The sequence below is a fragment of the Dama dama genome, chromosome 20, assembly GCF_033118175.1.
Source record: "Dama dama isolate Ldn47 chromosome 20, ASM3311817v1, whole genome shotgun sequence".
Lineage (NCBI taxonomy): Eukaryota > Metazoa > Chordata > Mammalia > Artiodactyla > Cervidae > Dama > Dama dama.
Window position 1 is genome coordinate 49,216,120 of NC_083700.1, and position 15,310 is coordinate 49,231,429.

The 15,310-nt window shown below is 46.5% G+C and overlaps 1 protein-coding gene across 1 annotated transcript in view; it reads left to right on the forward strand.

Moving 5' to 3' along the window:
* ABCA4 (ATP binding cassette subfamily A member 4) overlaps positions 1 to 15,310 on the forward strand; it is a 137,109-nt gene that overhangs the window by 82,913 nt on the left and 38,886 nt on the right. Inside the window, exons 20-26 of the mRNA XM_061121341.1 lie at positions 3,633 to 3,764; positions 4,723 to 4,862; positions 5,370 to 5,507; positions 6,450 to 6,643; positions 7,723 to 7,807; positions 11,192 to 11,397; positions 11,765 to 11,813. Of these exons, the coding sequence (XP_060977324.1) occupies positions 3,633 to 3,764; positions 4,723 to 4,862; positions 5,370 to 5,507; positions 6,450 to 6,643; positions 7,723 to 7,807; positions 11,192 to 11,397; positions 11,765 to 11,813 (944 nt within the window). The remainder of the gene's footprint in view (positions 1 to 3,632; positions 3,765 to 4,722; positions 4,863 to 5,369; positions 5,508 to 6,449; positions 6,644 to 7,722; positions 7,808 to 11,191; positions 11,398 to 11,764; positions 11,814 to 15,310) is intronic.

The following is a 15,310-nucleotide window of genomic DNA, read 5'->3' on the forward strand; positions in this document are numbered from 1 at the left end:
TTGAGATTGCATCCAAGTACTGCATTTCAGACTCTTTTGTTGACTATGATGGCTACTCCATTTCTTCTAAGGGATTCTTGCCTACAGTAGATATAATGGTCATCTGAGTTAAATTCACCCATTCCAGTCCATTTTATTTCACTGATTCCTAAAATATCAGTGTTCACTCTTGCCATCTCCTGTTTGATGACTTCCAATTTGCCTTGATTCATGGACCTAACATTCCAGGTTCCTATGCAATATTGCTCTTTACAGCATTGGACTTTACTTCCATCACCAGTCACATCCACAACTGGGTGTTCTTTTTGTTTAGGCTCCATCTCTTCATTCTTTCTGGAGTTATTTCTCCACTGATCTCCCATAGCATACTGGGCACCTACTGACGTGGGAAGTTCATCTTTCAGTGTCCTATCTTTTTGCCCTTTTCATGCTGTTCATGGGGTTCTCAAGGCAGGAATACTGAAGTGGTTTGCCATTCCCTTCTCCAGTGGACCATGTTTTGTCAGAACTCTCCACCATGACCCGTCCACCTTTGGTGGCCCTACATGGCATTGCTTATAGTTTCATTGAGTTAGACAAGGCGGTGGTCCATGTGATCAGTTTGGCTTGTTTTCTGTGATTGTGGTTTTCATTCTGTCTTCCCTCTGATGAATAAGGATAAGAGGCTTATGGAAGTTTCCTGATGGGAGAGACTGACTGAGGGGGAAACTGGGTCTTGTTCTGATGGGCAGGGCCATGCTCAGTAAATCTTTAATCCAATTGTCTGTTGAGGGCTGTGTTCCCTCCCTGTTGTTTCACCTGAGGCCAAACTATGCTGGAGGTAATGAAGATAATGGAAACCTTCTTCAAAAGGTCCCATACAAGGTCTTAGTGCCCCCAACCCTGCAGCAGGCCACTGTTGACCCACGCCTCTGCTGGAGACTCCCGGACACTCATGGGCAAGTCTAGGTCAGTCTCTTGTGGGGTCACTGCTCCTTTCTCCTGTGTTCTGGTGCACACAAGTTTCTGTTTGTGCCCTCTGAGTCTGTTTCCCCAGTCCTGTGTAAGTTCTGGTGGCTCTATGGCAGGGTTAATGGCAACCTCCTCCAAGAGGGTTTATGCCATACCCAACTCTGCTGCACCCAGAGCCCCTGCCCCCTGCGGCAGGCCACTGCTCACCTGTACCTTTGCAGGAGACACTCAAACACAGTTCTGGCTCAGTCTCTGTGGGGTCTCTGGGACCTAGTGCACATAAGGGTTTTTTGAGCCCTCTGAGCATCTCTGGTCAGTAAGGGGTTTGATTCTAAGCATGATTTCACCCCTCCTGCCATCTTACTGGTGCTGCTCCTTTGCCCTTGGACCTGGGGTATCTTTTTTTGGTGGGATCCAACATTTTCCAGTCGACAGTTGTTCAGCAGCGAGTTGTAGTTTTGGAGTTCTCGCAGGAGAAGATGAGCGCACATCCTTCTACTCTGCCATCTTACGCTGCCAGATATTTCTCTATCCCTCATTAAGAAATATCCCTCATGGTTTCTCAGTGACTCTTCTGAGAAAAATATTCCCCAGTCCCATTAGAGGCTAAGTTACAGCATCAACTTCTCCACACAGGGATAATGTGCCCGTCCATGTGCAAACCAAGGCAATGATGGAGCGGATTCCTTACATCTGGTTTCCATGGTCTTCTGATAGATGGCTACCCTCTGAATGCCTTAGTCGTTTCAGTCGTGTCCAAGTCTGTGTGACCCTATGGAATGTAGCCTCTTAGGCTCTTTGCCCATGGGATTCTCCAGGCAAGAATACTGGAATGGGTTGCCATGCTCTTCTCTAGGGGATCTTCCAACCCAGGGGTCAAACCCACATCTGTTATGTCTCCTGCATTGGCAGGCAGGTTCTTAACCACTTGCATTACCTGAGAAGCCTGTAGAGTACTACTTACTTTCAAAGAGCATTCCTTTTCCTACCTATGAGGGTTGGTGGTAGCTCTGGAGAAAAGGATACATAAAGAATGCTCACTTACAGCCAGAGATCCCTCTGCAACTCAGCCATCACAGCTCCTGGTGCTGTAGTGAAAGTGTTAGTTGCTTGGTCATGTCCGACTCATTGCAACCCCATGGACTATAGCCCACCAGGCCCATCTGTCCATGGGCTTCTCCAGGTAAGAATACTGGAGTAGATAGTCATTCCAGTCTCCAGGGGATCTTCCTGACCAAGGGCCTCGAACCCTGGCCTCCCACATGACAGGAAGATTCTTTACTGTCTGAGCCACCAGGAAGCCCATCGCTCCAGGGGCTCAGTTAAAGGTATTCAGCACATGGGCCCATGTTTTGTCTGATGTCACCATCACAAAGGGCAGGGTCTTGGTGAGAAGCCCAAGCATTAACACGTGTTTGTTAATTAACTGATTGAACCCGGGCCTGGGAATTATCACCACAATTTTGGATCCAAAATAATAAAAAGGGGAGCAACTGAAAACCAAGTTCAGGGAAGATGAAGGCTCTTCATGGAGGCCTCAGCTCAGGACACTCCCCTGACTTTTCTAAGGGACCCAGGCACCATCTGCAGTAAAGAGAACATGGCCAACTATGGTTCCCCTAGGAAGAGCAGGGGCGGCCCTTTCAAGGGGCAGGGGACCCATGTGAATGCACTCATCAAGTCCTTCAGCTTTTTGCTGAGCCCCAGGAAGGAACAGCCGTGTACACCCTGCATTGGAATGTTCTCTGAGGGCGGGTTCAGTGCCAGTGGAATGTGGGGCTGGTGCCATTCCACTTGGTTCTGTTTCCCTCTAGTGGTTGATCAACAGACAAGTTCAGAGAGTCTGAGATTGTATCTGACTCAGGGACAAAGCTGGGAGGAGCAGCACTGACCCATCTTATTTTTCTCCTTGTTAACTAATATGGTCAGAGGACCCCGAACACAACCATATTACTTCATGCATGAGAAACGCAGCATCACGTGGGGGCTGGAACACAATGCTTAATAAAAGTAGTATAACGTTTTTGACTCTTCCTTTATGCTAGCACTGTTCTAAGAGCTTTAGAGGCAATAATTGTATTTAATCCTCACAAAATACCCCATGAAGTGAGAGTCATCATTTCCCATTTTACAAAAATAAGTTAACGGTGCTGATGGGCTTTTTCTTACTTTGGATCCAAAATTGTTGTGAGAATTCCCAGGCCTGAGTTCAATCAACTAATTAACAAATACTTGTTGAATGCTTGGGCTTCTCACCAAGACTTTGCACTTTGTGATGGTGACATCAGGCAAAACTCAGACCCGTGTGCTGAATACCTTTAACTGAGCCCCCACAGCGCCAGGAGCTGTGATGGCTGAGTCGGGGAGGGATCTCTGGCTGTAAGCGTGCATTCTGCAGCTGGAAATCCCAGAGGCCCGTTGGCACCTGGCTGTGAGCACTGGAATGTAAGAGAAGCCCAGAAGGAAGGCAGATGTACTCACCCTCCTGGGGGTCTTGAGTATACACTGGTGCTAAGCCCTATCTGGGAAACTGTTGGTTCCTGCCGCTAGTGATGGTTTGAGTTTAACTGAAAGGCACAGGTAGAATTACTGAGAGTCCTCATTGACCCTGGGATGGAGGCTGCTGTCCTAAGGTGTTCCTAAAGGCCAGGCTCTCTGCCACTGATTCCTGCTTTTGGCAGATCCATCGTGACTGGTCTGTTGCCACCGACATCCGGGACTGTGCTTGTTGGGGGAAAGGACATTGAAACCAACCTGGATGCTATCCGGCAGAGCCTTGGCATGTGTCCACAGCACAACATCCTGTTCCACCAGTAAGCAGAACAGGAACCGAGACCCTCCCGGTGCCCTAACCTCACCCTGCCCTCCCCTAACATGTTCTCTAGAGCACAGCTGAGGGATGCTGGCTCTGGGGCCAGAGGCCATACTCTTCAGTGGCTTCCCCCACAGTTGGGGTCCTCTGTCCTGTTGGCACTGAGAAGGTCCCTCAGAACATGAGACTGTGCCTCTCCTGCTCAGTGCTGAGGTCTTCCTGCTCAGGAGGCCGGCGCTGCCTTCTCTCTGTCAGGGTGGCTGGTCCTGGGGCCCCTTGCTTAGAACTTGCCCAGAAGTCTGGTCGTTCTCAGGGACCATGAGGGGACCATGAGGGGACGCACAGAGGGGACCATGGCTCCTGTTTTCCTCTTCAGCCAGGCATTAAAAGCTGACTTTTGAGGAAGCTTTTCAGTTGTTTTTTTCCCCAAACTTTTCTTATATAAAAAATTATATGTAGTCATTGAATAAAGGAAGGAGAGATCACAGGAAGGAAGGCAATATAGATTGAAACGAAAAATCACATGTAATTTCACCACCCATAGGAAACCACTGTTAACACTTTGATATATAATTTTTCAAACCTTTCTCTTATGCATCTATAGCTATACATATATTTGAAATTATAAAAGAATAAAACTCTGCTTACCATTTAGTAACCTGCTATTTTAATGCTTTTTTAAACCTAAGATATCATGAACATTTTTTCATGCTGTTATGTATTCTTCTATAAAATAATTTTTAATGTATAGGTACTATTCCATTGTATAATGTGCTATTTAAGCTGTCAGATATTTTGGTAGGATCAGTATCTTGTCTCATTTTTCTGTTATGAACAACACCACGATGAGCATTGTGACTGCTAAATCTCTGTGCTCATCTTTAATTATCTCTATGAGGTAAATTGTTACAAGTGGAAATGCTGAGTGCATTGTGTTTCTCACTGCCCCATCCCCATAGCCTCACTGTGGCTGAACACATCCTGTTCTACGCACAGCTGAAAGGGAGGTCCTGGGATGAGGCCCAGCTAGAGATGGAAGCCATGCTGGAGGACACAGGCCTCCACCACAAGAGGAATGAAGAGGCTCAGGATCTATCAGGTGCTTGGTATTGGAAAAAGGGCTTCAGATGGCCAATCCATGGTTTCCCAGTGCACAGGGCCTTGTATATATGTGTGTGTGTGTGTGTGTGTGTGTGTGTGTGTGTGTGCGTGTGTGCGCATGTATATTCTTAGACTTGTAACAGGAGAGCTCCTAAGGGTTGGAATAATCTATAAAGTTATTCTGAGCATGTAAGAGAAACCAACCTCTGGATTACTTTCTACATAGAACACTATCTTGCAGCAGCCAGGGCTGCATGTGCCCTGAGGTTTATGTGTTTGAACTAAAAATGTGGGAACAGTCTTCACATGGTCTGATCCTGGGAGGCAGGGATTTTCTGTTCTGCATCATAAGGCCTGAACCACTAGTGTTCTGAACACTGTGGACATCTAAGGAGGCAGCTTGAAGCTGCTGCTGGATCTAAGGTACCTTCCTTATGTGGTCAGCCCTGGGCCCTTCCTTCACATCGTCCACAGCTCCCGTGACCCCGCCACCTTGTCCGTCTAGGTGGCGTGCAGAGGAAGCTGTCCGTGGCCATTGCCTTCGTGGGAGATGCCAAGGTGGTGGTTCTGGATGAGCCCACCTCTGGGGTGGACCCCTACTCACGTCGCTCAATCTGGGACCTGCTCCTGAAGAATCGCTCAGGTAATGGCCACTGCACATCACGTGCTCTCGCTGAGGCTGAATGTGTGCGCTCCACTCTCTTTCACCTGGCATCTTGCAACTCAGTGTAGTAACAGCCACTACTACACTCAGATGTGGCATTATCACTGGCTTGGGGAGTCTAAGTTCCAGGTGAAGCCTCCTGAGATTTTTTTTACCCCAAATATAAGCAGGGAATTACTGATGAAGCAGCCTACTTCCCAAAATGCTCTAGAAAGTTCTCTCAACCCAAAACCCTTCTGCCGGAACAATGGGAGCAGCTCTAAGTAAAATTCCCCCTTGACAAAGGGACCCGAATTATCTACAAAAACCACCCTGTGAGGGTGATGAGCCTATATTCAGTGCTGTGGATGGAAATATCTCAAAATGGGACAGTCCCTCCTCTGTCATGGCACCTGAAACCAGATGCACAGACCCAGACAAGACAGCAAGCAGAGCCGTCGTAAAAGTAACGGTGTGGTTTAAGCCTGTGGTGTATTTGCCTTCCTGGAATCCTCAATACCATTTTATTTTAAGGACATCTCATATCTAGTAGGAAAGAGTGTAAGTCTGAGTGTGTGTGTGTGTGTGTGTTCTTTGCAGAGATGAAAAATGTAGCACTTAATGATCCAGAGAATATACTATAGAACTCAATAGATACTCACTGACAGTAGTAAATATGTCCCATACATAGTGGTTTATTCGCATCAGGTCCTATGCTAAGAAAGAAATACTCTATAAAATAGTGCTTTACAATATGCAGGATGCTATAAAATGGTAGCTGTTGTTATTTTTTATTCTAATATTCTAGACTGTATTGCAGAATACTTCTTTTTATTTATTAACTCCCAGTTTTGCGACCCATGGAATATGGAGTTTGCTATACACCTTCTCCCATCCATACCCAGGCCTGCCTGGTAATTCCCCTGATTCCTGACCCTGCAGGCAGAACCATCATCATGTCCACTCACCACATGGACGAGGCTGACATCCTTGGGGACCGCATTGCCATCATATCCCAGGGACGGCTCTACTGCTCTGGAACCCCACTGTTCCTGAAGAACTGCTTTGGCACAGGCTTCTACTTAACCTTGGTGCGCAAGATGAAGACCATTCAGAGCCAAGGAAGAGGCTGCGAGGTTTGTGTCTGTCCAGGGAAAGAGCCTGTCCTGGGTGAGAAAGAACATCATTCCAGACACTTCTACCCAAATCAGACTCTAGCCAGCAGAAATGACCTCTTTGTTTCTGGAACCATTTGTAGATTTTGATAAAAGAACATTCTGAACTCTCCTACAGAAATGCCTTAACCAACTAGCTTAAAAGACCTGAAATTATTACAGGCCAGAATCCTAAACTACACACGTGGTTTCGTGCAACATAGAAGGAAGGGAATGACTTATTCTGCAAGGTTATGCTGTTTAAAAGACAGTGGTTATTCAAGCTTCCTTTTTTCATTCAAACATTTTTGTTCACTAATTAAACCCAAATTTCATTGGCAAATGAAAGCTAAGAAAAAACTTCCCTGGTAACTGTAACCTGAGAATGGTGATGCGAAAAAATGCCAACCAGCAGAGACCACCTCAGCATGTCAAGAATCCCAGGTTCAAGTGTGGGCTTCAAGGTGAACAGACTGTGTCGCCTTAAGCAAATTCCTTAATTCCTCATTGTTGTTGGATTTTTTCCACATAGAAAGTGAAGCTGATAATTGCCCACTCTGCTTCCCGGGGATGTGGTAAAGATAAATGAGATAAAGTATGATAAATGTGCTTTGGGCTCCTAAAAAGGCGCTGCTCACCTTCCAGTTGTCCTGTCATGCTTGTTTTATCATATTATAGCATTATTTACGCCTTCAGCCCTGTAGTTTAGGTGTCTGGCTGCTTCTGGGTTTTCCAGTCCTGGGTGGATTTCCACAGCCCAGTGTGCATCCCTGGAGAGGGAGAAGCAGAAAGTCTTGCATGGGCTGACCTACAGCTGTCACATAAGTGATGGCAAGCCAAAGGAATCCTTCAGTGTTGTCTCCGTGCCTGATTCACACACTCTCAGAACAAAATCAGACAGCCACACCCTCAGAATGCTCAGATGAAGTAATAGATTAAAACAGTGAAGAAGAATGTGTTGACCACACCTGATGTGAGAAACGCAGCGTGGCGGTGACAGCAGTGGGCATGGGGGGCGTCAGGGGGGTGCTGTAGAAATGACTGACGTCCGTCTGTTGCAGGGGGCCTGCAGCTGTGCGTCTAAGGGCTTCTCCGTCAGGTGTCCAGCCTGTGCTGAGGCGGTAACTCCAGAACAAGTCTTGGACGGTAAGGACTCAAGCAGGCGGTACCTTGGTCCTGGTCTGGCAATCATCTCCGGGTATTGTTGGTGTGTCCAGCTGTCGAGCATTTCAATGGGAGCAAAGAGAACAGTCTGTGTGCTTCTCAAGCTCACGGTCATGCCGTTGCTCATCTTCTTATTTGAGTTTTTGTCTCCTCCTCCATTCCCAAAGAAAGTTGAAGTCTTGGGCTTACAGGCCGTCTCCCTTTAATGAGGAACCCAGTCTTTGTTTACTCCTCGCCCTTGCCCATACTAAGCCTGCATTTCTGGGGTCCGCCTGCCTGGATCCAAGCCACTTTCCTCAGTATCTGGAGAGGAGGTCTTCCAAAGGAGCCAGCTGGAGCCCTGTGCGCCTTGGCGATGCACAGCCCTCACAGTGAACTTCTCCAGAGAGTCGGGTTACATGGTGTAGATGCCAAATCTGTGGGTTAAGGCATAGCCCTGTTACACTCCCAGATTTTCTCTCAGTTCCCTAATTTTGAGTGCTTCTCCCTTGGATTAGATACAGTGTGTTAAACCTTATAAGGGGCACCTCCACCTCCAGAAAGATGCAAAACAGAGACTCTCACTGTGGAAGCACTAGTGATATAGGACCTGACTTCCTGGCCCCAGAGTGCTTGTCAACAGCTCTTTCTATTCTCCAAGCTCTTTCTGTTCTCTGCTAATGCCTCCTTCTCATCCTTCCCTGGTTGGGGTGGGGGGGGGGGGGTGCTGGGTGGGAGAGAAGGGAGGGGGAGGGGGTTGTCCTCACAATTGGAACACCATATTCTCCATATTCCTAAGTAGGAACAAAACTAAACCTATGTGCTGGTCCAAGTTAATGAAGGGGAAAGTATTTGCTTATTAAAGAAAAGACAAAGTTTCCTAAGCACAAATATTTTTCTAACTAAAATCTGAAACAAGAAAACAAGGCAGTATTTATGCACTATGCTTAAAAGCTGAGGGAAAATGCCCAGAGTTGCATCATATTTACTCTCTCACCCTCTCTCGCACTGACAGAACCTGTGGTGAACACGAACATATCTTCTGAGAACATTTCTGTGTCTTTTTCCTAGTCTGCTTGGCTGTAGGCCCCTCCCTGCTTTCCAAACAATTTTTTTGAAATGAATATGTTTAATTACTGGGGCTTCCCAGGTGGCGCTAGGGGTAAAGAACCTGCCTGCCAAAGCAGGAAACATAAGAGGCGTGGGTTGGATCCCTCGATTGGGAAGATCCTCTGGAGGAGGGCATGGCAACCCACTCAAGTATTCTTGCCTGGAGAATCCCATGGACAGAGGAGCCTGGCAGGTTATAGTCCATGGGCTTGCAAAGAGTCAGACACAACTGAAGTGAAACACACACACCCCCCAAAGTCAATATGGAAACAGAGCCTGCTGGGTGGGGTAAATTTTTTAACTATTACTTTATTTCTAAATAAAGGTTTATTTTCTTTGAATAGAAGAGGGATGCTGTGAATAGTGGGAAGGAAGCACAGTAAGTTGTTGTGCCCCAAATAAGAGAAGGAAGATCATTTCAATTCCCACTAGCTCCTTGGGAGGCTTTCCACTCTTACAGACTCACAAACCACACACACTGGCAGACCCCCTTGCCAGACGCTGAAAGCCCTGCTGCCCTGAAGGACCACTTCTGGAAAGGCTGACACACACATCTAAGACACAATTCCTGGGAATCCAGCAGCTTCAGGTTCGATTTCCTTCCTCAGAGAACAATGAACGTGACCCCCAGAGAGCGGTTAGGGCAGAGCGGCTTCCTCCCACAAGGAGCCCTCCAGCCCCTGCATGAAGTCATCTGGAACTGTAGACAATTGAGTCTCATTTGCATGTTTGACATAAAACAAGCCTTCCAGTCCAGCTAGGCAGAAGGATTTGGGTTGAAAGCCACGAAATCCCTCCACAGGAGTCATTTCTGAAACAAAGGAAGAAGAGAACTCACTGGGTGATCCTGACTCTGAGAGGGTTGCTTCCAAAACACAGAAGAGCTAGGCTCTGGGTGCCCAGAATCCCTTACCCTTTGACCTGCTTCTCAGAACAGTATGCTAGGGAACTGTCTCTTTAAATGCATGCTTTAAATGTTTTAATTAGATTTTTAACAAGTTTTTTTATTTGTTTATTTTAATTTGGGGCCGTCCCCTGCAGCATGTGGGATATTACTCCATGACCAGGATTCAAACCTGTGCTCCCTGCATTGGAAGGCAGAGTCTTAACTACTGGACTGTTGGGGAAACCCCTAGATTTTTAATTTTAAAGTAACATATGCTCATGCATAAAATCCAATTCTGATTGCATGAGTATGTCAGGTAAATACCTGATACTGGATACTTCCCTTTACCCCATGCTGTGCTTCCTGCACTCCATCCCCTGGTCCTTCTCCACAGCTTCTCAGTCTCCTTCTGCATTTCCTGTGAGCTGGGATTTTTTATTTGAGAAGGCAGATGCAATCAAGGGAAGTGGTGCAGTCCTCCAAAAAGTTAGGCCAGGCCTGGGTGTGTGATGTAGGAAGTGGGGTTCTCATCTAGCTTGGTCACCAGGTCCGGGTTTACTTCTTGGTCAAGTCCCATATAGCTCGGGGCTTCCCAGGTGGCGCTAGTGGTAAAGAATCTGCCTGCCAGTGCAGGAGACATAAGAGAAGTGAGTTCAATCCCTGACGCGGGAGGATCCCCTGGAAGAGGGCATGGCAACACAGTTGCCTGGAGAATCCCATGGACAGAGGAGCCTGTCAGGCCACAGTCCATAGGGTCACAAAGAGTCAGACACAACTGAAGCAACTTGACGCGCACACACACACACCCCTTTGGCCAGACCAGAAAAATGAAAGCAATTTTGACTCAGGGTTGTGGTGATTAAGAATGAGCAACACTGATGACAAGAGCTTTCTTACTTGAGATGATGTTCATGATAAGAAGAGCAGCTATCACTCATCCATGGGCCAGACACAGCATTCTCAGTGGTTTCTGTAAATTAACTCATCCAAGCCTCACACATAACAATAATATGGGTACCACTATTTTTCTCTTATGCAGATGAAGAAACTATGGTATGACCTGCCTGATGTTCCATAGCTAGTAAAGAACAGAACATTTGATCAAACAAGGGAGAAAACTGGCACAGGAATGTTATGCGAGCTCCCCAAGGTTACACAGCTGATTTGGGGGGAGTTGGCTCCCATCTCCACCTCCCTTTCGGTTCCTGTCACAGGGTCAGCTAAGTTAAAAACAGACATGATGGAGCATTATTCCTCCACAAGAGTCACTACTGATGAAGGAGATGGGCCTTCCTCAAACGCAAAACAGAAGAAAGTAGGGGACCTGGGTAAGCTCCCTGTCTTCCAGCTTCTGGAAAACAGAATTGATGTCAGCCTTTTTCTTGTCTTAGGGGATGTGAATGAACTGACGGATATGGTTCGCCACCACGTTCCAGAGGCGAAGCTGGTGGAATGCATTGGTCAAGAACTTATCTTCCTTCTTCCAAATAAGAATTTCAAACAAAGAGCATATGCTAGCCTTTTCAGAGAGCTGGAGGAGACGCTGGCTGACCTGGGACTCAGCAGTTTTGGAATTTCTGACACTCCCCTGGAAGAGGTGAGGCAGAGACTCCCGCTGGTTTCTGTCAGGCACCAGAGAAGTAGCTCCTTGCCAAAGTCTAACACAAAAGTCTAGAAGGGAAATTTTGTGAAAGCAAAAAGCCATAATTCCTTGCCCAAGCATAGCAGCTGTCTTCACTTTTGGCTTATTTCCTCCTGCCTTCATCCATACTCACGCATATTTTACATAGCTGTGGTCACCATGTGCACACACTTCTATATTTACAGAAGAATATGTTTTTAGATAAAGAGTCATAATATATTCTCTTCCCATTATGAAGCAATACCCAACAGAACTGAGCTTGGGTTAGGTTTTTTGGAGACTGGGAATGCCTAAACCAAATTCTCTTTTTCCTTCTGGACAGATTTTCCTGAAGGTCACAGAGGATTTGGATTCAGGACATCTGTTTGCTGGTATGGTGCCCCCAAGTGTGTAGTTTGTCCCCTCACCAAACCCTCATGCTCTATCTTGAAAGCCTAAGGAAAAACTCATGAAACAACAGAGTAGACAAACACTCCTCCATCCTATTTATCTGACCCCCAAATAACAGGCCTTTTGAGTTCTTGGTTTTATGACACAGGAAAGGCAAGTGGAATTGGATCCAGGTGGGAAGATGCTAGATGAATCAGGAGTCTTAAGAAGGTCAGGCTGGGAGCTCTACCACCTCCAAGCTTCTCATCCCACTTCCTGGTCTCCTGTTCCTTCCACATCACCATCCTCATCTTCTCCTCTTCTCTCTACCAGGCCTCTGATCCACTCCTGCCTGCAAGAGTGACAGCTCACAGAGTTCTTAGAGATAATGGGGACAATAAATACAATCCAGATGCCAGCTAGGACACCCTGGCCTCTTTGGGATGGAGATAAAATGGTTCTAAGCCCTGATTTAGTGCCCCGAGGAATTTTGAAACTGGGGGGACCATAAATGTTGTGGGTTTTGGGGGTTTCTCTTCCATATGTGTGAGCCTGGACACCAGTTATCCCCTTCCACAATTTCTACTAAATCTCAGAGCCACAAAAAGCACTCATGACTTACGTGGTCTTTACTGTGGAGGATGGAGAATGGGGGATGGACATGCAGGAGGACTTACCTGCCACAACACAGGCCACTTCTGAGAGAAAAATAGTCATCCGCCCACTCTGATAAAATCCTCTCCCTGGCTTCTCTCTTCTTGTTCCATTTCCCTCTCCCTGGTCATGGGTGGAGCTCTGAAGCAATTCACCTTTGCTGACTTGGGCACCTGCCACTGGTTACCTCTTCCTCCCCAGTGTGACATACCACAGCATCTTCCTGTTCAAAGATTGTTTCCTCTCTGTTTCTGGTGCCTGCTCTTAAGTCATGGTTTTCATCTTGCTTTGTAAGTGATCCCAGCTATGTCTGGAACTATCAGTGGTCCAATATATCAGCCCGAATGTGTGCCAGGATCCAGGTAGGTTGTGTGGTGGCCATCCGGGCAGCGTGGGGAGTAAAGAGCAGTGCTCTGGAGGGAGCAAGAGCAGCTCACCACAGGGCCCAGGTCTTCTTTCCAGCTTTTCAGACACAGGAATTAAATTCCCCCCACTCACCCAAGGGCAAAAACTTCCATTAACCAAGACCAGAATGAAAACACAATAATTTATATTAGAAGCTATGATGAACTCAAGGATTGGGGCCTTTAATCTGCACAGAATGCTTCTGCTTAATAATTAGGTCCTCTTAGAAGAATAAATTATGCATCAGAAGAGTGGTCATTCTGGATATATTAATAGAGTAGGATGTTCCAAAGAGGCAGACAGGGGTAGGAGTTGAGTGTAGCCTCTACAGTGAAGCAGGCCAAACACCAAACCTGAATTCTATAATTTGTTGACTGAGTGGCTTTGAGTAGATGCATGTGTGCTAAGTTGCTTCAGTCACATCTGACTCTTTACGATGCTATGGACTATAACCTGCTAGTCTCCTCTGTCCATGGGATTCTCCAGGCAAGAATACCAGAGAACGGTTGACATGCCCTCCTCCAGGGGATCTTCCCAACCTAGGTAGGGATCTAAGCCGCATCTCTTATGTCTCCTACATTGGCAGACGGGTTCTTTACCACTGGTGCCACCTGGGAAGCCCCTTTAGATAGATACTTAGCCTCTTTTTTAGTTTATGAACACTCTTAAGATTCATTCCCTTAATAACATATAGCTGTGTTAATTAAATTTATCATGTTGTACATTATATCCCTAGTACTTATTAATATTTAGTTTCTTTGTACCTCAGTTTCCTCATATGCCAAATGGGGATGATAATAATATCTACCTTTGAAGGCTGTTGTTATTCACTCACTCAGTCGTGTCCAACTCTTTGTGACCCCATGGACTGCAGCACGCTAGGCCTCCCTGTCCTTCACCATCTCCTGGAGCTTGCTCAAACTCATGTCCATTGAGTCAGTGATGCCATCCAACCATCTCATCCTCTGTCATCCCCTTCTCCTCCTGCCTTCAATCTTTCCCAGCATCGGGGTCTTTTCTAACAAGTTGGCTCTTCACATCAGGTGGTCAAAGTATTGGAGCTTCAGCTTTAGCATCAGTCCTTCCAATGAATATTCAGGACTGATTTCCTTTAGGATGGACTGGTTGGATCTCCTTGCAGTCCAAGGGACTCTCAAGAGTCTTCTCCAACACCACAGTTCAAAAGCATCAATTCTTCAGCACTCAGCCTTCTTTATGGTCCAACTCTCACATCCATACATGACTACTGGAAAAACCATAGCTTTGACTAGACGGACCTTTGTTGGCAAAGTGATGTCTCTGCTTTTTAATACACTGTCTAGCTTTGTCATAGCTATGTTATTGAGAGAATTAAATGAGTTAAAACATGCCAAGTCTTAACACAGTATGCAATTTCTGGTAACAATTCAGCAATACCCTCATCTCAGCACTTACAAATATCTCCTACCTCAATCTCAGCCATAACTTATACTTTACAGAAAACTAAATACCCATTGTTTTATTTGATTGTCACTATAACCTTATGAGGCTGGTAGGGCAGGGATTGGCCCCATCTGGGGAAAGGAAAGTAAAAGTGTTAGTCACTCAGTTGTGTCTATCTCTTTGCAACTCCATGGACTGTGGCCAACCAGGTTCCTCTGTCCATGGGATTCTCCAGGCAAGAACATCTGGGGAAATAGCCCTTATCAATTGGATAACTTGCCTTAAAGTCATACAGGCTTCTGAGTCTTATTCCCTGGTCTCAGTTCTCAAATCTAGGGCCCTCGATTACACACCCCTACTGTCTCCCATTTTTCAGATTGCTAATTGCATTTGTTTGAAAGGGCTCTGTTTTAGAGGATGGCATTTTCCTGATTTTGTCTTAAGAGTCTGAAGGAGTCTGTGGCCATCCATGGAGTCATTGCATGGTACCAAGAGGCTCCAGGCCATTTCTGAAGGATGTCTCATTACCAGTGGCCTCTAGAGGGTAGCAGAGAGCCAGGGACAAACAGGCCTGAAGCCCTCAACTCTGATCTGAGCAGTGGACTCCAGCCTGGGTGGGGTTTCAGGGAGAGAGCAAAGCTCAGAGGACAGACATGAAGACAGGCAGCAGAAATCCTACCAGAGGGAGGGCCAGCCACAGCAAAGACATCAAATCTGAGTCCAGATAAGGAGAAAGGAGGCAGAACTGGGACACTGATGCTGAGTAGTCCAATGGTGAGCCTGCAGATGTTCACCCTCCGAGTAGTGAGCCTGGTACGCTGCAGGTGCCTGTGAACATTAGCTGAAAGAATGACTCAGCTGACCCAGCTCTCTTTGTAGTTGTTCTTGTCCTGGAGGACTTTAGGAGAAAGAAGTGGGGGGCCAACCAGCCATCCTCTAGGCTCTCTAGGTCCAACAACACATTCTGCAAATAAATTTTAATCAGGGATGATACACTCTAGCTTCAAAATAGCTGATG